Source organism: Clavelina lepadiformis, chromosome 7 (assembly GCF_947623445.1).
Source record: "Clavelina lepadiformis chromosome 7, kaClaLepa1.1, whole genome shotgun sequence".
In the NCBI taxonomy this organism is placed as follows: domain Eukaryota; kingdom Metazoa; phylum Chordata; class Ascidiacea; order Aplousobranchia; family Clavelinidae; genus Clavelina; species Clavelina lepadiformis.
Genome location: NC_135246.1, coordinates 19,603,870 through 19,628,467, shown reverse-complemented (window position 1 = coordinate 19,628,467; position 24,598 = coordinate 19,603,870). Strand labels below are relative to the sequence as shown.

General features: G+C 38.6%; 4 protein-coding genes, 3 non-coding genes and 1 pseudogene across 8 annotated transcripts; 2 read left to right on the top strand and 6 right to left on the bottom strand.

The window, feature by feature from the left end:
- The first annotated feature begins 758 nt into the window (after positions 1–758).
- Positions 759–4,214, top strand: LOC143465656 (growth hormone secretagogue receptor type 1-like). The gene is made up of 7 exons (XM_076964060.1): positions 759–1,877; positions 2,096–2,277; positions 2,537–2,701; positions 2,946–3,095; positions 3,183–3,328; positions 3,413–3,524; positions 3,626–4,214. The coding sequence occupies exons 1-7, from the start codon at positions 1,743–1,745 to the stop codon at positions 3,885–3,887; spliced, it is 1,152 nt and encodes a 383-aa protein (XP_076820175.1). The 5' UTR covers positions 759–1,742; the 3' UTR covers positions 3,888–4,214.
- A 1,683-nt stretch (positions 4,215–5,897) lies between these two features.
- LOC143465654 (growth hormone secretagogue receptor type 1-like) lies at positions 5,898–8,650 on the top strand. Its single transcript, XM_076964056.1, has 7 exons — positions 5,898–6,261; positions 6,503–6,684; positions 6,851–7,015; positions 7,135–7,284; positions 7,491–7,636; positions 7,741–7,990; positions 8,164–8,650. The coding sequence occupies exons 1-7, from the start codon at positions 6,124–6,126 to the stop codon at positions 8,312–8,314; spliced, it is 1,182 nt and encodes a 393-aa protein (XP_076820171.1). The 5' UTR covers positions 5,898–6,123; the 3' UTR covers positions 8,315–8,650.
- A 1,178-nt stretch (positions 8,651–9,828) lies between these two features.
- On the bottom strand, positions 9,829–23,265 carry LOC143464897 (kelch-like protein 26). Of its 2 annotated transcripts, XM_076962938.1 has the most exons (13): positions 23,114–23,265; positions 22,726–22,890; positions 22,510–22,611; positions 22,184–22,430; positions 21,815–21,968; positions 12,121–12,213; positions 11,911–12,040; positions 11,638–11,813; positions 11,268–11,482; positions 10,910–11,017; positions 10,569–10,688; positions 10,284–10,494; positions 9,829–10,132 (listed from the first exon to the last, which is right to left on the bottom strand). In XM_076962938.1, exons 1-13 carry the CDS (start codon positions 23,115–23,117, stop codon positions 9,944–9,946), a joined length of 1,914 nt encoding a protein of 637 aa, XP_076819053.1. In that variant the 5' UTR covers positions 23,118–23,265; the 3' UTR covers positions 9,829–9,943. The 2 variants fall into 2 exon arrangements, with proteins under 2 accessions (XP_076819053.1, XP_076819054.1); XM_076962939.1 differs by lacking the exon at positions 9,829–10,132 and having other exon boundaries at positions 10,308–10,494; positions 10,583–10,688.
- LOC143464899 (nucleoporin SEH1-like) lies at positions 12,824–14,493 on the bottom strand. The gene has a single exon (XM_076962940.1). The coding sequence runs from the start codon at positions 14,397–14,399 to the stop codon at positions 13,293–13,295; it is 1,107 nt and encodes a 368-aa protein (XP_076819055.1). The 5' UTR covers positions 14,400–14,493; the 3' UTR covers positions 12,824–13,292.
- Positions 14,575–16,682, bottom strand: LOC143464898 (nucleoporin SEH1 pseudogene; annotated as a pseudogene).
- On the bottom strand, positions 18,741–18,954 carry LOC143466312 (small nucleolar RNA U3). The gene has a single exon (XR_013118757.1). It is a non-coding gene; the product is annotated as a small nucleolar RNA U3 (small nucleolar RNA).
- On the bottom strand, positions 20,063–20,276 carry LOC143466313 (small nucleolar RNA U3). The gene has a single exon (XR_013118758.1). It is a non-coding gene; the product is annotated as a small nucleolar RNA U3 (small nucleolar RNA).
- Positions 21,393–21,606, bottom strand: LOC143466314 (small nucleolar RNA U3). The gene has a single exon (XR_013118759.1). It is a non-coding gene; the product is annotated as a small nucleolar RNA U3 (small nucleolar RNA).
- Positions 23,266–24,598: the final 1,333 nt, after the last annotated feature.

Below are 24,598 nucleotides of genomic sequence, written 5' to 3'. Positions count from 1 at the left end.
GGGCACATTGTTTAAAATTTAAAAGGGTATTGTTATAAAGGATATTGATATTGTAAGGTATATTGTTTAAAGGGAAGGCACATATCCTGTAAAACATTTTTTTAAATTTTCACTGCAACGCACCTTTGCAAAAAGGCAGATGATGGAAGATAGAAGAGGGCAGTACATGGGTGGGTGTGTAGTGGGTAGTACATACTAGATGAAGTGGTCAACCCCAAGTTAATAGAAAACACAAGTTGTGCGGACAATTGACCCCATTGTTAACTCGATAATGAGAGAACAATTGGTCTCAAATCATCGATACGCCTATCCTTAACAATAGAAAATACCTAATTTTCGAACATGATCAGAGTTAAATAATGAAGTAGATGCTACTGTGTGGGCTTTTGTAAACGACGTATGAATATTCCTCTGAGATAACTAATTTGACTGAGAACAAGTTATGTTTTTAGAAGGTTTAGGGCGATTTTTGTGCGTTTTCTCGACAATCCAAGCACCATACCGATGTACTATAGTACAGTATAGTGTAGTACCATGGCATTCATACATGAATTTTTCAATAAATCAAAGCGCGTGGCGGAATTGCGTCGTGTATTTTTATTTATAGCTTGATAAACTTTGATAAAATAACACCTAAAAGCACTGACGTTTTTTTAGCTAAACTGGCCATGTTTCTATGCAAATTATTTTATTCAAAACTTGTTTGTCACTGTTTAAAACCAATCTGCTGCATACGTTTAGATTCAGGATGATTTCATGTTACGTTCCTCGGATCCATTATAAAGAAGTTTTAATCATCGCTTAAACGTACAAGTCTGTTAGTGGCTTTTCTTGTATGTTTTTAATCGACAGGTTTTACATTATAATACAAGAGAGCTGCTTTTATTCAAAACATTTGGTTTGAAGTGGATCGTAAAAACGGTAAAAGAGCACTTGGCAGACTGATTCTGTAACAGTTATGCGTTCTGTGAAAGTTTGGCGTCTCTAGACCCCTCAGTTGAAAAGTCTTTCCGGTTAATGACTTACACAGAGTGACAGACGCCTGACTGAGTAAATCCCATATATGCAGGGTTGCCATCGGTCTGGACTCAAAAATAAGGACGACTAGGAAACGAAAGAAGAACACCTTAAATATACCTTAAACAGTGCACAACAGGAGAAGGCAATCAATCTTCCTAAAAAAAACGAGACACTATTTTCATGTTCTTAATTTTGTTAGCTCTTTGGTACAAAATGGTTTACTAAAGGTGTCGAAATGCCCAAAATAGAAATCTCTACCCTAAAAATGAGACAAAGCTAAGGTCGCAAGTGAAAATAAGGACATTTCTTAGAAGTAAAAACAAAAATATTTTCTAAGACACAGACCTTCAAAATAAGAACAAATCTTAGAAAAAAGAACAGTTTAATTACAGTAGCGTTTTTGTCCTCCATTGACATAATATTGACGTACTCTTATGACGACATACGTATTGCATAATTTGCTGTTTTATTCTGAAGAAAATGAAACTTCTGAACGCTTGATGGCTTCCTCAAAACTTGGAAAAGAAATTGAGAGAAATCAATAACTTCCAAGTATTAATTAATTATTGGTTCTAATCTGTGAACCTTCTAACTTCTCGACTTCAGTTAGTTTTTTTTTTGAAGATCGATTCGAGTTTTAGTTACGAAAGACAAAAAAAACTTTTGTTTAGACTATTCAAAGTGAATTGAATTTTTTTGAGTTCTGGCATAGTTTGACTAAGATGGCAACACGAAACACCTTTTTCAACTACACAAGCCACTGGTTTCTCGATTCCACGACCCCCTTGTCCGAGTTCTTCGACCAAACCACCTATTTTGTACACGCCGGGACATCGCCGGCATCTTACTACGAGCAGGTACTGTGACGTAACTAAGGAATTATTATAAACAGATTTTGATTTAACGCCAACGCTATATAATGAGAAGAATATAAATGGAATGATGTGAAAGCCAATTACATTATTAAACCATTTAAAATAGGCACAAGCACAAGTAAAGCACTGATTTCTGCATGTTTATCGGACTAATATTATAGGAGATGTTACTAAAAAAACGGAAAAATGCGTCTTTACAGATTGCCATAGCAACCTTGATCGCGATCTTTGGAATATGGAGCACATTCGGGAATCTTGTCACCATCTTGGCGATCGCTCTTCATCGCGGAATGAGAACCAAATGCAATTTGTTCATTCTAAGTCTGGCGCTGTCTGATCTCATTTCGGGCGTGGTTGCCTCACCGCTCTGGCTCTATAGAAGGTATAACGTGGAAATTATTTGTTAACGTCATAGACACTCTAGAACACGGTAGAGCGACCTAGTCTAATTATTCGGGAAAGTCTATAAAGCGCACTATTTAAAAAATTCTGCTGAAATTATTTTTAAATCAATTCAGCCGATTAAATTAAAAGAATCAGTTACTTCGTTGCCTAAATTTAAAATAATTCGAAATAAAGAAAAAAATTACTTCATCAATAATTAATGTGCATGCATTTGACATCGACGTTTCAATTTACAGAACTTGGGGTTTTTACGATTGGGAATGGGGCGAGTTTCTTTGCAAACTTTTCTGGTTCACAGACGAATCTACGTCATACTCCACGGCGCTTCACATCGCGTCGTTCGCGGTTTGGAGGTTAATCGGAGTCAAGTGGCCACTTCGGTTCGAAGCTATGAAGAGAAAGTAAAAGTTTAGAAATTTTATGAAATTGTTCATTCTATCAGAACTACTTTGTAGTTTTCGCAGTGTTTGGGTGGAACTGGCCGGTTGGATAATTTTGACAAAACTCAGATTACCAGAGAAATACTTTAATAAAACATATGCAATATATCAATACGAATACATACACACATACATATATGGTACATCTATAAATATAGAAAAATACATTAAGGCTGATCTCTCAACGCCTTTCTCATGCATATAGGAAGTTGGCGATCTGGCTTCTTACTCTCTGGCTCGTCTCAATAATCTTCGGAGGATTCGTCTTCAGTTATTTCTACGAAGTCGCCAAGAAAGGAGCTCAGGAAGTATCCAGCAGCTGGCCGATGTGCTCCATACGACTCTCGAATAACGGGTGAGGCGTGAAAAGTTGCGACGGCAGGGGGCGTTCGTCAGCAATAACATAAAGACGTCAAGTTATTGCATTTTTTTATATTTTCAGAGTGGCAGAACACAGAATATATTACACTTTCAGTCAAATTACTTTCCTTTGGTTTCCTCTGTTTGTTCTTTTTGTATCTTCTCTTCTTCTTGTGAAAGAACTCTACTTCACAGAAGTTGCAAAAAGCGCCACCAGACGCAAGAAAGGTGAAATAGATAGGTTGTTTCCGATTATTTCTATTTTTTGTTTCTCAGTTAAAAATCAACAAATGAAAATAAATGAACTTGCAGAGAAAAAAATTGCTTTTCAACTCGCTTTGATTTCTACCTCGTTTCTAATTGGTTACATTCCAATGTCGTCATACGTGATGTGGACAACAAGGGTGGCGCACAAAGATCCGCTGTAAGTGTTATGACGTCATCAACAATTACAAGTTACTTTAATAAACTTTTACCTCTTACGTCATAAGTTCATGTATATATTTGAAAATGCGTGGTTTTTAGATTCGATTACTGGTTCCACGTCGGCGCGTACTTTTGTCTGAGGTTCTCGGAATGTCTCAACCCCGTCATGTACAACCTCGCTTCGACCAAGATGAGGGAAGCATCCAAGGATGTCCTGTGGACGTTAAGGTCGGTGGTTCATGCTGTAAACTTACAAATTAAATTTACCAACAACACAAAATGTAAACTGAGTAGATTTGTAGGAGTGCTACGTCATCGACATGTTAACTGTCGGTCAAACGCATTTTTGGTGAGGTTTTAGTTAAAATTTCGGCATTTTCAGAACTTGTAATCAATCAAAGAAAGAATTTGGGTCTTCTCGAGAAATGTCCAAAAGTCGGATTCTATCGACTAGTCAAGTCAAAAATTCTTCAGCTCTGCTTAAAAAATCAGTTTCTCCTTCCAATGAATGAAAGGTCCAAAGTCGGTTTTGTATAATTATGATGTGGGCCAGGGATGAGCTTTTATCATGACATTAGAGACTTTGTTACCAAAGTTAATGTTGAACTTGCAGCAACAATCCGACAGAGGAAGCGTTTACAATTTCTGCTGCGTGTAATTCAAGCTGTCTTTGCTTAGATCAAAACATATTTTGCACACGAGCAAACAGATATAGAATTAGAACCGATATAAAGTTAATTGGACTTTTGCGATAAAGTTGGAAATGTATAAAAATTTTGATTTGTTCCATTGTAAATTATTGTGCAGATGTTTGTGCTTGAAATAAATAAAAAATCCATTTATAACCGGACTTGAGTTATGGTTTGCGTGTATGTCGCATAAACCATCAAAGTAGGCTGCAAAATGAGTGCCTGCGTGTTCTTTCAAGTTTACTAAATATCAAAAATAAAAAATTATAATCCAAATTCTCAAAATTAGTTATTCAAAAATATCAAAATTATTATATAGTGTGATTAATTATTCTTTGTCGATCACGTGTCTTTTATACAAAAGAAAAACAAAAAACAAATAAAACATTTTCACTTATTCAGTGGAAATTCATTTTGCACTGATATACACTGTTTATACAAACTTTAATTTTGTATGTCGGTTTATTGCACAGCGGGTTTTGTGATAAAAATATCAAATTTGCTAATTAATATAATTACAAGTGTATTCGAATTACATTAATATAATATAATTACAAACTACATCATCAGGAGCTAATGAAACAACTCATTGATTTGGAGCGCTATAAACTCTAACTTGCTGGAAGCCACTCGCTTGTAACAAGGCGGTTGGAGTGTTCTTTAATTTCTGTGTATCTGCAAAACACTAGGGACGTCCACAGCGCGGACATTAGTGATTCGTGTCAGTTTTGCAGTAAACATTTTAGGACCACTGATCAGTTTTAAAAAAAAAAGCGAACCAAGCAGTTTGTCTAACATCCATGTCGTGATTATAAGACCGGTCTCAGTCATAGCATGAAACGACGTATTAGAACGCACACAGGCGCACGTCATCATGATTGGGAAGTGTGTGAGAAACCATTTCCCCAGAAGCAGATCTGCAGGTGCCGCTCTTTTATGCTGTAAATTATAGTAGCACCGTCATAATGTTACTACTACTTTATTAGCTGCGCACAACGTATGTTGCGTAATACGCGGCTGTTTATGTCAGACGCCGATGTGAACATTAAACAACAAAAACGTGTTTGTACAACATGAACGTCGCATTCAGTGTAACTGCAGAGCTTTCATTGCATGGTGCTTCTTTCGTGTTAGAAAATTCAAAAAAAATTCCTTGTCAGCACTTCCGTTATTCTCGTAGCGCTTTGTGTTGAGAGGTCCATGCATAGTGGTAATTAAGGTCATAAGCGTTTTTTTTTTTCAAATATTTTCATTTTTACGTAAAGTCGAGTTAACGGTTACTAGAGGGGTTAAATCTATAATTTACTGAGTCAAATTTTTGCTTAAAAGGTTGTTGCTCTTGTTGCTTATTGGTCTTCAAGAACCCAACCCCGTGAGCCGAAACCACGACGTGGGGTTTTTTCGCGCATTGTTTGCGAACAACCTTACAACGCAACTTCCGCAACAATCCTATATCGACATCACTGCAGAAAAATTGGTGGTAAATAAAGTGATGTCACAAAGGAAGACGTTTAGAAAACTTTTTAAGTGTTTTGTTCATTTTAAAGCAATCACTTCCGTCTAATTCTAGAATTTCCTGTATGACGCAAACTACTATAGACCGATTAGATAAAACTTCCTTGTATATGAGCTTATTAAAATCTCTGAGCACTCAATGGCCTCCTTATTACTTGGTAGAGAGACTGAGATAAACATTCAGGGACGGAAAGAAATTCCGATTCTCTAAGTGATATACTAATGCATTATTGATCCTATATAGTCTATTAGCTTAATAACTTCTGCTGGAATCCATATATATTTCTTTAAATTCAAGTTATTGTTAAGTTAAAGGACAGAAATACTGTTGCAAGGAACTTATAGCCTGCATATTGTTGGAGACGTTTTGAGCTGTAGCGTAATTTGGTCGAGATGGCAACAGAAACACCACCTGTCAACCACACAAGCCACTGGTTTCTCGATTCCACGACACCAAGCTTGTCAGCATTTGTCGAGCAAACCACCCATTTTGTACAGGCCGGGACATCTCCGGCAACATACTACGAGCAGGTATCGTCTTAAAGCCGAGAAGCCCATCATGGCGGATAAATTTTGATTTATTTAACATAAATGCTACAGATTTGGTTTAAACAAAAACGCTTTGAAATACTGTAATATAGATGAATGATGTGCTATTACATTATTCGAACGGTACGAACAGCACAATTGAAAAAGAATCGATTTCTGTGGACACAAAACGTTAGCAGTAAAATGTTTTATTAAAAAAAAATAAAAAAATATGCTTTAACAGATTGTTATGGCAACCGTGATCGCAATCTTTGGAATATGGAGCACATTCGGGAATCTCGTCACCATTTTGGCGATCGCTCTTCATCGCGGAATGAGAACCAAATGCAATTTGTTCATTCTAAGTCTGGCGCTGTCTGATCTCATTTCGGGGGTGGTCGCCTCACCGCTCTGGCTCTATAGAAGGTATGACGTGGAAATTATTTGTTTAAATAAACATCTAAAAAAACTTAGAAAAATGTAAGAAACGGAATAAAGTAGTTGGTGACGATTCTTAAATATTTGACCTGTGATGTCAGATCTCTTGGAATCTTTTCTTTTCTGTTTTCAAAGAAATCTTAAAATTTTGCAGAACTTGGGGCTTTTACAATTGGGGTTGGGGCGACTTTCTCTGCAAACTCTACTGGGGGGCGGACGAAACTACGTCATACTGCACGGCGCTTCACATCGCGTCGTTCGCGGTTTTGAGGTTAATCGGGGTCAAATGGCCACTTCGATTTGAAGCTATAAAACGAAGGTAAATTATTGAAAAAGATAATTGATGGATGATAGAAAAAGAAATTCTATCGTATCTTTCAATTAAGCCACATCAAGCTTCTCTTCTATATAACATAAAGATACATTTTACTTTTGCAGGACAGTGGTGATTTTGAATTCGATCCTTTGGCTCACCGCTCTCACATTCGGGGGTTTTGTTTATACGTATTTCTATGAAGTTGCTGAGAAAGGCGGCCAAGACGTTTCCAGCTGCTGGCCGATGTGTTCCATAAGAATATCCAACAATGGGTGAGACTTGGGCGTTGCAATAATGGTCTTTAAAATTGTTTGGTCCGATTCTTTTTAACTAAAACATTTGTTCATTTAAAACCGTTGACTCTATTCTCACCAACATAATCATTTCGTGGCGTGCGTGGCGTCTGCTTATTCATTTTCACCAAAATCATTTTAGTCCATTAAAATTACAGGTTAAATATTTTGTTTGTTGTTAACAGGGTTTCACAGCTAAGAATCTATTACACTTTCTCCTCGACAACCTTCCTCCTCCTGCCTATGTTTATTCTGTTCGTATCATCTGTACTTCTCGTGAAGGAGCTTTACTTCCAGAAGATTGTAAAAAGCGAAAACCGCCGCAAGAAAGGTGAACTCGATATTTTTGTAGTTTGCACGTTCACTTGGTTGTCAGCTTGCGTTTTCTCTTCATAGATTGATGCGAATTATTTATCAAACCTGCTCCGTTTTTAGAGAGACACGCCGCTTACCAGCTGGCTCTGATCTCAACTTCGTTCTTGATTGGTTACGTTCCAATGACGTCATACATGCTATGGACGACGAGATCAACCAAAAAACACAGTTTCGGTTGCGGGTTCGATTACTGGTTCAACGTCGGCGCTTATTTTGCGCTGAGATTCTCGGAGTGTCTCAACCCGGTCATGTACAACCTCGCTTCGACCAAGATGAGGGAAGCATCCAAGAATGTCGTGACAAGATTCTTGTGAGTTATTCGAAGTTAGCGGGATGGTTTAAACTCCATTTACAATCTCAGACAGCGATGGTTTCAACTTGAAGCTAGGAAACAACCAACAACCTTAACTTATAGTATAGGAAACGGTATCCAGCGTTTCCGGGTTCGATTCCGCGCGTGGTTAAAGTTTCTTTTCTTCGCAGAACATGTGGCAAGGTGAAAAAGAAGCTCCGCATCACGAGCAAGAGTCAAGAAAGATCGAAGAGTCAAGGGTCAAAGGACCATCTCACTGTTCCGATGAATGACGTCACCGACAGTTTCAATGCACGTCATAATGGAACGCCTAAAAAGTAGACGCCAATAACTTCCTTCACGGAAGGCGGAAGCCATGAGAACGAGATTTTTTTTTTGAAATTTCTAGTAATATGAGTTAGTGAGAGCGGAAGATATTTTGAACCATGTAGCATTGTAGCATATACGAACTGTACTGAGATAGTGTCTTAGTACAGCATGTCATTGCATTTGCGATATGTCTTTGTCTCAAACCCGTTTTACAGGTCACAAGTCTTCAAATACGTAATAAGAAGACAATTGTGAGAATTAATTCCGTCCTTCAGTGTTCCTCCATAGCGTTGTATTTTTCCGTATATGACGTATACATGTCGAAAAATATACTATCAAAGCGAGTGACGTCATAGTTCATCTGAGGTCAAGCACGGCGCAGGCTCCACAAAGTCTCCTCGAAAGTTTGCTGCGCGGTGTCCAGCCCAAAAAAACAATGATAAAATCAAAATATAAAAACATTTATTTAAGTGCTAGCGCGTACTACTATACTGACTTATATACGATTCGGATTTATGCGCTGCACCAAATTGGACAGCGTGGATAGAAAAGTTTACGCCACCTTGTGTCACTGATTATACAATGGTGTGGAACAGTTGAGGGCGATGGTGGTCATCGTTATATGAGTTGGTGTTTTGGTCAGGTACATTAAGTAGGCGTCAAACACCAAAAATTACCATAAAATTTTTGTTTGTTTTATTATACAGTGTATTTACTAATAAACTGACTATTCGAAAAATCCTCCATGGGGCTCTCTGAAATTTTGCATGTCAATTTAGTATGCTTTGGACTACTATTCCATATAATGCCATTAAAAAACCATGATTCAAACTTTTTTTACAGAGGTGCAAAAAAAGAACTAGAATTTTTGATGTAAAAAAACCAATTTTAGCTACTTTCATTCTAATATTTAGCCAAATTTTGCACGCGACCTGGAACATTGAAGCGCGCCAAACTGCTAGGGTAATTCCCAGGCTAGAAAACAACCCCAACCATGCTGCATTCTGATTGGTCTAAATAAGTTTTTTAAAGCCCTACGTCAGGCGTCCAACAAATTCATAAAGATGTATTCGTAAGAAAACGCTTTAAGCGTTTGACGCCTCCTTTAATACATTGTATCGCAAATATTACAGACAGCCAACAGCTTTAACTACTTGGAAAGCAGGTTATGGGTTCGATTCCGCGCGTGGTTTAAGTATTTTTTCTTCGCAGAACTTGTGGAGTAGTGAAAATGAAGCTCTGCATCACGAGCAAGAAAGATCGAAGGGTCAAGGGTTAAAAGACCATGTCATTGTCCCGACAACTGACGTCACAGATAGTTCCAGCCCACGTCACAATACAACACCGAAAAGCCGCCCCCATGTAGGCCTACTTCATTCGACGAAGGAGGAAGGCAAGCGAAGAAAGAGGTCTCCGTTTGAAATGTCCAGCGACTCGAGTCAGTAGCATTATACGCAATCACGACTTTAGCGATGTTTTGGACTTTGTCAAAGCTTAGTCGTCGTTCAACGCTCAAGACACTTTATAATTCGCAAAGGTCCAAATTTCTTAAATGTACCGGTTCGGTTCGTTCGGTTTTATTTTATACATATAACGTTTTAAAGTCGAAAAATATACTATCAAAGCGAGTGACGTCATAGTTCATCTGAGGGCAAGCACGGCACAGGCGGTTCCACGAAGTCTTCTGGGAAGTTTGTTGCGCGGCGTCCACGTGTCAGTCTCTGGATCGTAGCTCGCGACGTCGAGACGATGATCGGCGAGATTAGCGCGACATCCCCCGATAAGGAAGATCTGATCCCCGTGTTCGGCACATCCGCATTCGATGTCGCTCTGATGGAAAGGACACAAGAATAGGATTCAAAGATTTACTCTGACGCGTGGCTCGAATCACTGTATAGCATAATTCATACATCACAAAGTTATATAGAAAAAGACGTGTTCCGTGTTAGGCTAAAACCACACTTCGGAAACTTAAATATACCTGGAATGGAACCTTTTGCGCCACCTTGTGCCACTGATCACACAGCGGGGTGTAACACTCGAGGGCGATATTGACAGGTTGGCAGACCCCCTGAGACTCGCTCTCCCCGCCGAAAACGTACATACGATCCCGGACATACGCCATGCAGTGGCGACTCCTAGCGCATCGCATCGGCGCTAAATTCTGCCACTGGTTGGCGTCCAAGTTGTACCTGTTTATGAATCAGAAAGCAAGCTAAACAAGTGAAAACGAAAGCGTCACAAAGGACAATCGACTATAAACAACCTCATGGTATCGACCTTCGATGACTTCTTAACAACACCGCCAGTGACGTAGAGGTGATGTTTGTACACGCAACCGGCGTGTGCGAAACGTGGTTGCTTCAGACAATGCGAAAATTCCCACCTGGTTCAAAGCATAAAACGAGTCAGGTGCAGAAGGTCCATTGCCTTGTACAGGACGCCCTAGTCTCTAGACATGTAGGAATGCCAACTACTGACAGCATATACTAAAAATTTATCCATGCCAGAGTTTAGATGTACAGCCGTATGCGAGCATTTTTGTCAAGACATTTTAAAGACCCTGTGCAGCGAAATGTAGGACATCACGACATGTCAACTGCTTACCTTCTGGACAGAATACAATACTTCTCGACTGACGTTCGAATCACTTTGCTGCTCTTTCCTCCAACAGCAATCAAGTGTTCATTTAGTGAAGCGAAACAGAAGAAAGCTCTAAAACAAAAATTGAAGCTTACAAACAATTTACAAAGCTAAAAAGAAGAAAACTAAAGGTATTATCTGCTTTGTTTCTAGTGTTCTAGACATGTGTGTCTAGCAGAGAATACAAAAAGATAAGTTTAAGTCCGTAAAAGACTTTGTTCACTGTGAGGGTATTCTAATACAGCAGCATCAACGACTCTACTTGACACCACACTGTCAAGTGACAACGAGTCGTCGACGGTAATTTGATAAAAAATCCAACCTGCCGTGGAGCATGTCGGGCAGAGTTTCCCATTCGTTCTTTGACGGGTCGTAACTCCACATCGACGTTAGAGCTCTCACTCCGGCCATCGCCGTGTCCTCTCCGCCCGCCACGTACAAGACGTTGTTCTTCACCGCCACCGAGTGGTGGGAAAGCGTCACGGGCATCCGTGTGATTTCCTTCCAACTTCCGTCTTTTGGATTAAGTTCTTGGATCTTAAAATCAGCGTTTAAAAACATGAACTAGACGCCACACGTGGATTATACATACAATGCAGATATATTGTCCTGAAAATAATTCTGATAATTTGAAAAAATATCAGCAAACTACCCAAAAACCGCCGATAAAGTTGTAACCTCGTTCATCTTACCTGGGCTGTGAGCTGGTCATACAGTCTCCCTCCAGTGACCAAAACTGCCGGACGAGTAACAGCGACGCCGTCGCCATGGTCACCGCCGGCTAGCTGATGGGTGGAAGGATTATGTTTTTCCTTCAACCTACGAAGAATGCGCTTCTTGTCGACTCCGAGGATTGACTCAATGATACCTGGAAACATGTAATTGAGATTTCTATGGAATAAATCTTGCTTGATGTAGGGTGGACAATGCAAATTGCGATTCACCGCCAAGGTTGTGTTGCTTACACAGCAGTTCTTTGTCCTTGTTAACAATATCATGAGTCAGCACATATCCAGACAATGTTGATTGCGGAATCTTCTGGTAATGAACACATTTGAGAAGTTTTAAAGCAGAATCCTTTCTGTCTGGGTGATTCTAATCACAAAAATACTCTTTCTTCAATAAACAACGAATGCAAGAAATATCTCCTTTCATCCTTTTCAAGAAACACTCACGTGGGCTTCCCATATAAGGATTGCATCAAAGAGCTGCAATTCTGGAATAACCGAGGTATTTGGCAAAAATCCTGAGCGATGATTGGCTAATTCCTGAAATAAAACAGATTTTATCGAATAACGAACTACACCAAGCACTAAGATCTTTAAGAAAACATGACACCATTTTATTTGATACTTGATTAGTAAAACAAAACACAAAAATCCATTAACAATTTTTAGGAAGCAGGCGCACAAAATATTCCCCAAAATAATCAAACGTTTATGATTATCCTGGCTTCCATGTTTCTCCATTATACAAAAACAAAAGCTTTTCGCCGGTTAAAATGCCGCTTTTGTATGTGGTATAACAGTGGTTCCCAAAGTATGGGTTGCGAAGAGTCAAAGAATGGGTCGCACCAAGGCGATGCAAACCTACGTTTGTAATAAAATACATTGTTCCATACTCCATAGTGAATGGATCAAATTACCCCTGCTATGTATGTCTGTAGCGTAGGCCCATAGCTACTTGAGAAAAGAGTAGATTGCTAACATTGCAAACGAACTTAGCAATTTAAACTAATACAAAAAATCATCCATACAATCGTTAAACCAGTTCGTGTTAAAATACTGGAGCTTGGGCCGTGAGATGTTCACCAAACTCGGATTTGGGTCGCGCTCAAAAAAGTTTGGGAACCGCTGTGGTATAAGAACAAAGCTCGCATGAAGTATATAAATCTCAATTTATTATTAAGCAAACTTCAGTTTCGTCGTCATAAAACTACAAAAGTAAATTGACTCAATGAAACTTTGGTAAGTTCAAACTTTCAACTCTTCATTACAACAACTCGTCCCATACTTCAAGTAAAAAGTTTTGGAGCATTTAAGGCAGAAAATAGTTACGTGAGACTGCGTCCAACATAGAAAATCCAGTGCAATGTGATGATTCAGTTCATAATAGCTTTAAAAATAGAGATTCAAACCATTGCTCGCAACTAAGACTTTGATGCACCTGATATAAACGAAAATTTATGGCCAGTTAGGTAGACATGTACGTAATGTCTTTGGCAAAAGAGCACATACGGTTTCAAAACACACAAAAATTTCTTTTGAGCTGTCACAGCTAAGTCTGTAGCGGGAACATGACAGCATGGAAACGGTGGCAAGTAATCCAACAGTCTATGATTTACGTCTCAACGACGCGGGGATGACGTGCCGTGTGATGTGGTTCTGCCATTGTACTGCTGATTTCTATGGGATGAAATCTCAAAACCGGAGTGGTGATTCATTGAGGAACCCCCAGAAGCTTTGCCCTTGACAATACCGATCCGTTTCCAGATGTCCATGTAATTTGCCATCCACAGGAAGACCTTTCCATCATCACCAGTGGAAAGCAAAATTGTGCCAAAGTCGTTCCACGAAAGTCGAGTGACTTTGGAGTTGTGGTCTGTGAAGTGCGCCACCTCCTGGAGAGTCAAGTCACTCTGTTCCGCTGAATTTTGATTGTTAAGGTCGTCAGAGACAGGGTTTAAGTTATAAATGTGGACATCTTTGGAAGCAATTGCCAAAACATGATGTTTTTTGCCCATATTTGGTGCAAAAGCAACGTCATTCACAGGGTCAGTGATTTTCATGATCATTTGAACTTTGACCCAATCTCGCTCGGTGTCATTATATTCAAAAATGAAAACTTTTCCACCAGTTGAATTACTGGGATCATCGCAACCAACTGCCAGCATTGGAGCATGATATCTATAAGTAGATGGATTCCATGATATGCAACTACATGACATCTTGCACAGGAGTTCGTGCTGCATTGACCAATGAGTTAAATTCATTGGATCTGGCGCTTCGTATATTCTGACAACTCCATTTGAAGAACAAGAGGCAAGTTGAAGACCAAGATGCTTTGGGGAAAACTTAACGTCTTTAACTGAAGTTCGGCTGTCTACTAGATTTGTTTTGTTGATCCAGATATGATTTAGCTGTGATGAAGCATTTTCGACGATGGATTCTTCCCAAACAGCCACTGTTCGATCGAACGAACAAGTCGCCAAAACCTGTCCAAATTCCGGATGCGCCCAAGTGACTTTCCATACAGAAGCAGAGTGAGTTTTCCACGAAGATGTGCAAATCCATTCCTCGTTCTCGTTTAAATCCCAAACTTTGACACTTTGGTCGCTCGAGCACGTTGCCATTCTCTTTCCAAAGAAATCAAAAGACACGTCGTGAATGAGGTCTTTGTGCTGAGAGTTGATCCTCATGGCAGTGTAAGTATTATTCACGTAAGAATCACCCATTTTGTACAAGAGAACAGTTTATCGAGTAAACCAAAGCGACTACAAACCTGAATGAGAAACAAATCACTGAAATAGAAACAGTTGGAGTTTAATATCAAATGAAACTGCAGAGATCATGTCCATACTAACTTAAACAGTGACAAAAACGAAAATAGAAAACATAATTAAACTAAATGGCATTCTGCAAACATTTTGAATCACTTGCAAACAAAATATTTTAAATGGAACAATGACCAATTAATGAAACATGATTTCAGGCAACATCCTTTTTCAACTTTGGTATCATGATAAATATTCTCTTCATGGCCTACTTTAACTTTTTTTTAAAAACAGTTGTCCAATGTCCATCTTATTCCCAATAGTTATGGACAAAAGCTTTAAATTTGTAATAAAAATTCTTCCTGTGTAATGTCAAATTAGAATTGAATTTTTATGCCTGACATGGCATCAATACACACAGGTGTAATATAGTTTACAGAGAAACAATTGAAAAAAACGGACAACGAGTAAATGGTTGTTTGAAACATCAAAATTAGAACAGTATATGAGCAGGACAACTGCAATGCATTTGTGCACAACATCACGACGTCTACTTAATCTCAAGCGATGAAAATAATAGAATTCTAACTTGCATCTATAAAAAAAATAGTTAAAAAATGAAATCAATAATTAATATATATACATTGCAATTGACGCAAAGTTAAAATAAAAAAGAAAACAAGAAAATGTAACAAATCAGTTACAGAACATTGAACTAATTCCTATCTAGAACTGGCATATTATGAAAACAAACATAAGATAATCATATAATATTACACAGTATTAATAAATATAATTTAAAGAAAACGGGAGTTTTAGGCTGTAAAATATCTTGTTTAAATATTCAAAACACCATACACAGATGGAAATATCACTCAAATTCTGTAAATATCGTTACTGCACCATAAACCAAAATGTGGTCTTGACTGTTTGTGTGAACAAATTACAAATATTTCAATATTATGAAGAAGGCAAAATAATCTTAAGGCTTAGCAGGCATCAATAGTAAGCCCCCTTATAAACTGGTTCTAAAGGTTTTTCTGGTGGAGGGCCACGAGTTTGGGTGAATCGTTTGAAGCTTATTCGGCTTGATTTCTGTCCTGATGTTTCTCCACTTGAAGGTACATTTTTCACTAATTCAAACTCAAATTGGTTCAAGGAATCATTTTTGATTGTTCCGACCTGTTTCCAGATGTCCATGTAATTTGCCATCCACAGGAAGACCTTCCCATCATCACCAGTTGAAAGCAAAATTGTGCCGAAGTCGTTCCACGAAAGTCGAGTGACTTTGGAGTTGTGGTCTGCAAAGTGCGCCACCTCCTGGAGACTTATGTCACTTTGTTCGGATGAACTTTGATTGTGTTCACCGTTTAGTCTTGGGTTTAAATTGTAAATATAAAGTTTTTCTGAAGCAATTGCCAAAACATGATGTTTTTTGCCCATATTTGGTGCAAAAGCAACGTTATTCACAGGGTCGGTGATTGTCATGATAATTTTTATTTTGACCCAATCACGCAGTGCATAGCTGAACTCAAAAATGAAAACTTTTCCACCAGTTGAATTACTGGGATCATCGCAACCAACTGCCAGCATTGGAGCATGATATCTATAAGTAGATGGATTCCATGATATGCAACTACATGACATCTTGCACAGGAGTTCGTGTTGCATTGACCAATGAGTTAAATTCATTGGATCTGGCGCTTCGTATATTCTGACAACTCCATTCGAAGAACAAGAGGCAAGTTGAAGACCAAGATGTTTTGGGGAAAACTTAACGTCTTTAACTGAAGTTCGGCTGTCTACTAGATTTGTTTTGTTGATCCAGATATGATTGAGCTGTGATGAAGCATTTTCGACGATGGATTCTTCCCAAACAGCCACTGTTCGATCGAACGAACAAGTCGCCAAAACCTGTCCAAATTCCGGATGCGCCCAAGTGACTTTCCATACAGAAGCAGAGTGAGTTTTCCACGAAGATGTGCAAATCCATTCTTCGTTCTCGTTTAAATCCCAAATTTTGACACTTTGGTCGCTCGAGCACGTCGCCATTCTCTTTCCAAAGAAATCAAAAGACACGTCGTGAATGAGGTCTTTGTGCTGAGAGTTGATATTCATTGTTGTATATATATTACTCAAATCCACCACATCCATCATACAAAGATTATTATTTATAAGCAACAAAACTAGGCTACTTGCAACTGTAAAACAGTCACTTGTATCATTTAACTAAGCATGACACCAGCAGTCCAGCACAAGCCCACAAGTATAGGGTGAGGTTGCTGTTATGAAACTCCAAGTAAAATCAAACAGCTTTTATTAATGATAATGGCGTTAACCAGTGTTTCCATTCTTGTTACAATTTTGCGGGTTTGGGTTAGTTCCGGCATCAGCACCGTATTAAATAAACTTGAAGAATTTATTAAAAGAATTAAGCAATGAGAGTTGGATTATTGCTGTGGCAGGAATTTAGATCACGATCTATGTTAAAAAGAGTCGTTGTTATAACAGAAATTACCGACATTTTCTAGCACACCCATAAAATAGAGGCCCCTAGGTTCAACACATAGGCAAGCCTAGCCTACAGGAAGGTAAAAGACCGTTTAGGCGAAGCCTAGAGTAGGCCTAGCCCCGTAGCCTACATCCTACAACAGCACCAGGTTTCATTCACATCGACATCATTGAGAAACGTTATAATTGCGGACATAAGAAATGCACCGGTAAACCTTGCAAATAAGCTACAGTTTCTAGTCGATTTCCACTCTCCTGTCCTCAGTAAAACGCTTATTTCACATTTCGTTCGTTCGCTTATTTCACATTCACAAGTCAAATGAGGCACCAAATGCAAAGCTTCGTGACGTCATTCTTGTTTCTAGTTCGGGGAATTTCCGTACCATGCGAATGAGGTTTGCAAACGAATCACAGCAATGACAGGTGTAATGCAATACTGATTGTGCCTATGAGCAATAACTCCCAACACTTTCCTACTAAGACGTGTTAGTGTACACGTCATGCCGATTTATGATAAACAAACACAAGTTTTCATCGAAAACTATCATACCGCTCCGCACAGGTTTTGGCGAATAATATACAATACAGTTTACAAGGAAACAAGTTTATTCCATTCTAATTTTTTCGGCTGTCAATAAACATGTTTTTAATGTTAGAAAACATGGCCTCCACTTCTTCCAATAGTGTAGTTGTTTGTGTTATTTTGGCTTTAAATTCGTCTTTAATTCGGAATTATTTTGAGGGTTTGGTGGCCATGCAAACCTTCTATCTTAGAGCACAGTTCTATTACAGCAGGGGTGGTATCTACCGTTATATATAAGATTATATATAATCTATATAAGATTAGAGCAGGGGTGACGAACCTATTCGATGACGCGGGCCACTTTGTCAGTTACGGCTGAGCAAGCGGGCCGCACAATTTTTTTAACATTTTGCTTAATAATTAGCATTCAAGCACAACCGCTTCATTTGGCAGATTTTTAGCTGCTCCCGCGGCCGCAAAAAATACATCGATTGAGTGCGGCAATCTATTGAAGACATACTGCTGCGACTCAATTGTGCTATCAGCTTTTGATATCGCATTGCGCAAAGATTAGAAACAGGTGAAAGAAAGTTCAAGACTGCTGGTCTCACCGGACGCTTCGTTCAAGACTGCTGGTCTCCCGGACGCAAAATTTAACCCTAAATTCCGGACATGTCCGGAATTTTCCGGACGGTATGGCAATAATATGATATGATAATATGACGGTATTCTTATAAGTTCTATATGCCTTGCATGTATGGGCGTTTGTCAAATCGTTTGGTGGGCCGCATGCGGCCCGCGGGCCGCAGGTTCGTCACCCCTGTATTACAGCAATTAGCAACTTGCAGCGTGACAATTACCAAAGTTATCATTTAACCGACAGAAAAAAGTTTATCTGAGTGCGAAATTTTGAGAGATAGGCTGCTGGTGCACAACCTTATGATAGTGAATTGAAACGAATCCCACACGGAACTATGGCGACTTAAAAGAAAAGCCTGTAATAACATTGTAACGTATCCGAGAATATTTGATCTGTAAGTAGTCGCTGATGCGTCTTCGACAAGAGCCTTGCAGACGCACCATTATAATGTTTCCTTACAGTAAAAAAGGCTCAAGCACACCAACAGGGCGTGACGTATTAAAACTTGGCAATAAAGACTCGTAAGCCAAAACACAATTTTGAAGCGGATGCATTTGAAGGGAATAAGTTACAAGATAAAGTCAAGTCTATTCAGTAAGCGTATTAAAAAAAACAATCTACTAGTTAGACTACTCAGAATGAGTTCCTTCCCTCTTTGGTAGCGACAAGCGCAGCAAAGAACATTCCTCAAGAAACGGAAACTGCTCCGAAGAGCAACATCCGATCAAGCTTCATGCTCAGGATGAAACTCTTCAACTCATCATCGTAGTTGGGGTTTTGTCATGCTTGAATGACGTTTTCAAGAAACATACTATAGAAATGATCCCTAAAAGTATGATCTTATCCAAACATCCCAATTCAGTTTTATGTACAGTAGAATAAATTTCTTGCGTTTGTGGTTCGTGAAAAGTGTTACGCAAGACTGACAGATGAGAACACTTTTAAACAACAGGAAGCTGAAGACAAGCTACCAGTGTTATGCTAATGAACTAACAATTATCCAACCGAAAAGACTTTATCAGAGTGCGGAATTTTGCCTGGGATATATTGCAGGTGCACAACCTTATGGAAGTGAGTGGAAAATTATTTTACGCGAAACTGAGACCAAATAAAATAACATCGTCTGAAGGCATTTGCAAGATAGCAAAGAAGTAACAGAACAAGCTTGGCCGACGCGTCACCAACATTTTTTTCATCAGAAGAAAACCCAATGCCATCTGTCTCATCTTTGAACTTAATGATAATGACAGAAAAAAGAAATGAAAAAATCTGAAACAGGCGCAGTGGCAAAGTAAGTCTGCTACTAGGTCGATGCCGAACCTACATAGAGAGCGTTGAAACATAAACAATCTGCTTGTTCGACTACTTATAACCAGTTCCTTCCCTCCTCGCCAACGACAAGCACAGAAGTATGGCGGTGACCGGTAAGGATGTGCGGCGAGGGAGATTATTCTGGTTCGTGCGAACCCGAATATCATGAAGGTCGACACGAACGAAGCACGAATCACCAAACAATAAAATTTCATTCAAAAGTTGTCAAGTCTTGCTTGTAACATGACGTAATCGATAAGCAAATCGCTTTGATTCAAAAAATAATGTTTTAAAAACGATTGAAAAAGCACAAATCGTATGGAAAATGACTTTCATTGCAACTATTGCTGACTCTATTTTACCTTCGCCGGAACGCTAGACTAGATTACCATTTTCTCCCAAAGCCAGTAAATCTATAAGTGATATTGTATTCGGCTGCGCTATTGTTGGTATTTGTGTTCGTCCGAATCTTCCACAAAGATGATATTCGGTGAATCAATTCGGGTTTGAATCGGCCCATCCTTAGTGGCCGGTCAACAGTTGGTAAATAGTATTTGTTTATCATGTAGCACCTGCCGTGCTCAAACACAACATGTCACTCTACACAAGTATTGAGTCTCGGATGAAATTTTTAACGAAACTACTCAGAATGAGTTTTTTCCCTCTTTGGTAGCGACAAGCGCGGCAAAGAACATTCCTCAAGAACCGGAAACTGCTCCGAAGAGCAACATCCGATCAAGCTTCATGCTCAGGAAGAAACCCTTCAACTCATCATCGTAGTTGGGGTTTTGTCATGCTTGAATGACGTTTTCAAGAAACATACTATAGAAATGATCCCTAAAAGTATGATCTTATTCAAACAACCCAATTCAGTTTTATCTACAGTAGAATAAATTTCCTGCATTTGTGGTTACTGAAAAGTGATACGCAAGACTGACAGATGAGAACACTTTTGAACAACGGGAAGCTGAAGACAAGCTACCAGTGTTATGCTAATGAACTAACAATTAACCGACCGAAAAGAGTTAATGTGAGTGCGGAATTTTGCCTGGGATAGATTGCAGGTGCACAACCTTATGGAAATGAGTGGAAAATAATTCTACGCGAAACTGAGGCCATATAGAAGAAAATCGTCTGAAACCATTTGCAAGATAGCAAAGAAGTAACAGAACAAGCTTGGCCGACGCATCACCAGCATTTTGCTCATCAGAAGAAAACCCAATGCCATCTGTCGCATCTTTGTACTTGATGACAATGACAGAAAAAGTAAATGAAAAAATCTGAAACAGGCGCAGTGGCAAAGTAAGTCTGCTACTAGGTCGATGCCGAACCTACATAGAGATCGTTGAAACATAAACAATCTGCTTGTTCGACTACTTACAACGAGTTCCTTCCTCCTCGCCAACGACAAGCACAGAAGTATGGCGATGAACGGTAAGAATGTGCTGCGAGGGAGATTATTCTGGTTCGTGCGAACCCGAATATCATGAAGGTCGACACGAACGAATCCCGAATCTAATCGTATTAAAACCAAACAATAAAATTTCATTCAAAAGTTGTCAAGTCTTGCTTGTAACATGACGTAATCGATAAGCAAATCGCTTTGATTCAAAAAATAATGTGTTAAAAACGATTGAAAAAGCAAAAATCGTAAGGAAAATAACTTTCATTGCAACTACTGCTGACTCTATTTTACCTTCGCCATAACGCTAGATCACCATTTTCTCCCAAAGCCAGTAAATATATAAGTATTATTGTATTCGGCTGCGCCATTGTTAGTATTTGTGTTCGCCCAAATCTTCCACAAAGATGATATTTTGGTGAATCAATTCAGGTTCGAATCGTCCCATCCCTAATGACCGGTCAACAGTTGGTAAATAGCATTTTCTCATCAAGTAGCACCTGCCGTCCTCAAACACATCATGTCTCTCTACACAGGTATTGAGTCTCGGATGAACTTCTTATCGAAACTACTCAGAATGAGTTCCTTCCCTCTTTGGTAGCGACAAGCGCAGCAAAGAACATTCCTCAAGAACCGGAAACTGCTCCGAAGAGCAACATCCGATCAAGCTTCATGCTCAGGAAGAAACCCTTCAACTCATCATCGTAGTTGGGGTTTTGTCATGCTTGAATGACGTTTTCAAGAAACATACTATAGAAATGATCCCTAAAAATATGATCTTATCCTAACAGCCCAATTCAGTTTTGAATACAGTAGAATAAATTTCTCACATTTGTGGTTCCTGAAGATCTTAAAAAAATTTCGACGCTCATTGAAATGTATTCTAACTCTTGAGTTTTTAATGAAAAGTAGGTAAGGTATGCATGCTTCAGTCGAACTACCGGTAAATATCTAAAATTATTCTACTGATCATCATGATCACCATTCACCTGCATTTCTGCTCCGGTAAGTTCCAAAAAGCAAGCGGTGTCGACGAACAGGTCAAATTTCTCTATCGCTTGCTCTAACGTGAAGTCTCGAAGCTCGCTGATGCCAAGTTGACATGAGAGGCGATAAATACGTTGGAAATATTCCAGACGAAACCTGCAACAACACACCGGACAACGTTGAGTAAACGATTATGCGAAAATGATAGCAAGAGACTGTGCACACAACAACGCAAGTAAATGATCAATATTCAGATAAGATACGTTTAGCTTAAAGTATATGCATGGGCTGAAGAATGTCTTCTTTAAAATTTTAGAAAGTTATTTTTCTCTCTAATTCAGAAAAATCTTAAAACAACTCTCAATACTTACTCCTTCTGTATTTCGAACAAACACCGTCGTTTGAGTGAAGCGATTTTCAATTTCATTGCTGCCTCAAGGACATCAGGGATTAATTCAAGTCTACTGTCAAGCACAGCCGAGTACATGTATTTCAAAACCACCTCTAAGGCTGCGGTTCTAATTGGAAAGTCAAGTATTACAGTGCTGGTGTTTGTGGCCGTATCTGTTTGGGATGTTTCGTTGCTCACAGGACTTTCCATCGTAGACGAACAAGCATCTAAATAAAAAGGAAGTACAGTAGTTGAAGTTTACCTACAAAAAATAAACAGCCTGTATGTCGAGTAAGTCTTCGAAACCTGCTGGTAACGTTGCTCCAAGCTTCTCTCGAAAGTACCCGCTGGAAGCCGCCAGCACACATTTATGGGTGTAGTGCTTGCGTTGTTCCTTGCTGTCTGGGTCTAAAAACTTTACTTTTTCAACATTCTTTCGCTAAAGTACCCATAGAATGGAACTGTGAGTTACTTACAATTAGAAGAAAACTTTTTCTAAGAATACGAGCTATCGTCACATACCGAAAGCGCATATGATTGCGTCACAAAAGGTGCAATTATCTCGCAGGCTAACAAGCCCTTCCACAAGTAGATTGATGTGTTCGTTAGAATGCTGATGGGGTATTGAAAGTATCCGTGTGTCATCAACACTCGAGCTCACACGTCTGGTCTTGGATGCGTTTGAGCCTATAGTAAAAAAGTCTTTTAAAGGCGGCAGTAAAACTCAAATCATAGAAATATGAACACAAGCGAATACGGTAAGTCGTGTACGGTAAAACCCAAGGTAATATTTGACTACTACGTCGTTGTCTGATTTATAAGCTTAATATGAATCCCAACTGGTGTCCGGACCAAAAATTACTGTACTGTCCAAAGTTATATCTAGTCAAGCTAATACTTAATTCCTTACCCATAGTAAATTGCTACATGAAATTTCAATAAGGCTAGTTGTACCTTGATGGTAAACTTTTCTACGCATCTGTAACGATACTTACAAAACTAAATTAATTTCTCAAAACTCGAGTTTTAAATATGGCTAACTAACGTATCAATTGTTACGTCATAAAGATTCTTAATATTTATTTCGCCGGTAAAGGGTTTGTTGTAGTAGAATGGTTGACAAGAAGAGTAGGCTACGGTAGAAAATTATTGGCTGCCTTTACATAATATCTTCCTTTTGCTCTGAAAACTCTTTGCGTGTAATTAAGTTTCTGTAAATACACACTTGTCGATCTTCTTCAGACGCGGTGCTTAGTCTAGTGAATGACCTTTCCACTCGAGTACTCTTGACAAGTAGCAAGGCAAAAACTAAGCTAAAGGTTGCTGGGTAAAATATTTAATCTAGTCTCAAATTTTTTGTTTAAGTGAAACCAGAAGAGCATGCAATACCATTTTAAAATTTTCAAAGGTTAAAGTTCAGCATGTTATTTCTTCTTTTTTATTGGTATTGTAGGCTACTGAAGTTTTGCTTTTTTTTAATCAAATTTACCATTGTAGTGTATCATATGACTAAACAACGTATTAGTGTGTGTAGAAGACACAAAATAGAATTAATTGGCAATAATTTTTGCTGCATTTTGATTTACGCTAGACGGCTAGAGTGTGTGACATCAAGTTTTACTGGAAATTTGCTATCAATAATTAATTTGCTATTAATTAATTTGGAAATTTGAAATAATTGCTCTACAGAAGATAATTGTCTTCAGCAGCGTTGTATTGTGACTTAATAACCAATGAGTATTGAGCTTTGATTATGAACGTCTTTTTACAGCCAGATGCGTCTACTGATATACACAATTCTTTTTGGAACCTTTAATAGATGGATCTTGGGCCTAAATCTTTTGCAATCTTTTTAAATGCTTTCATTATGCTTTTGAGTGATTTATGTGTTATTTTTGTGTTCTTTGAGTTATTTCTGAGATTTATATACATTACAAGATTAACAACCACGCACACTGAGCTTGTTTGATTCATATGGACACCTAAGGTAGATCCGCGGTTTATAGGATCCATTTCTCCTGGAACAGAGATGGATCTTATAAGCGGCGACTATAAGCGGACCTTATAAGTTAGAAAATTAAAGCCATACATTAGAATATTGTATGAGTGACGTGACGTAATAGTAAACATGGAATCGCCAATGATGTAATGAGTTAAGAAAAGCGTATGAGGTCACATCACACCAGTTTCTAAATTCTAACTTTACGTAAAATTATAAAATTCGTCTTTTGAACAGAATGAAGAATTAGTTTTCCAAAAGAAACACGCTTAACTAGCCTATTTGTTAAAACTAAGCTAAATAGGTTAGTTTAAACTCTAAAGGGCGGAAAGATAATTATAATCTCTGTCCTCTAATCATCTTAGTTCTGAAATATTGTTTGCCCGCTTAATTTCT

Excerpts from the sequence above, each read along its gene's own strand:
- LOC143465656 (XM_076964060.1), top strand. The coding sequence starts at position 1,743 with ATGGCAACACGAAACACCTTTTTCAACTACACAAGCCACTGGTTTCTC. Across the intron at positions 2,278-2,536 it reads CCGCTCTGGCTCTATAGAAG|AACTTGGGGTTTTTACGATT; the intron begins GTATAACGTGGA and ends TTCAATTTACAG. Across the intron at positions 3,525-3,625 it reads GTGGCGCACAAAGATCCGCT|ATTCGATTACTGGTTCCACG; the intron begins GTAAGTGTTATG and ends CGTGGTTTTTAG.
- LOC143465654 (XM_076964056.1), top strand. The coding sequence starts at position 6,124 with ATGGCAACAGAAACACCACCTGTCAACCACACAAGCCACTGGTTTCTC. Across the intron at positions 6,685-6,850 it reads CCGCTCTGGCTCTATAGAAG|AACTTGGGGCTTTTACAATT; the intron begins GTATGACGTGGA and ends AAAATTTTGCAG. Across the intron at positions 7,637-7,740 it reads CGAAAACCGCCGCAAGAAAG|AGAGACACGCCGCTTACCAG; the intron begins GTGAACTCGATA and ends CTCCGTTTTTAG.
- LOC143464899 (XM_076962940.1), bottom strand. The coding sequence starts at position 14,399 with ATGGGTGATTCTTACGTGAATAATACTTACACTGCCATGAGGATCAAC.
- LOC143464897 (XM_076962938.1), bottom strand. Across the intron at positions 21,969-22,183 it reads TTGTTCGAAATACAGAAGGA|GTTTCGTCTGGAATATTTCC; the intron begins GTAAGTATTGAG and ends GTGTTGTTGCAG. Across the intron at positions 10,133-10,283 it reads CGCAAAAGGTTCCATTCCAG|AGCGACATCGAATGCGGATG; the intron begins GTATATTTAAGT and ends CCTTTCCATCAG.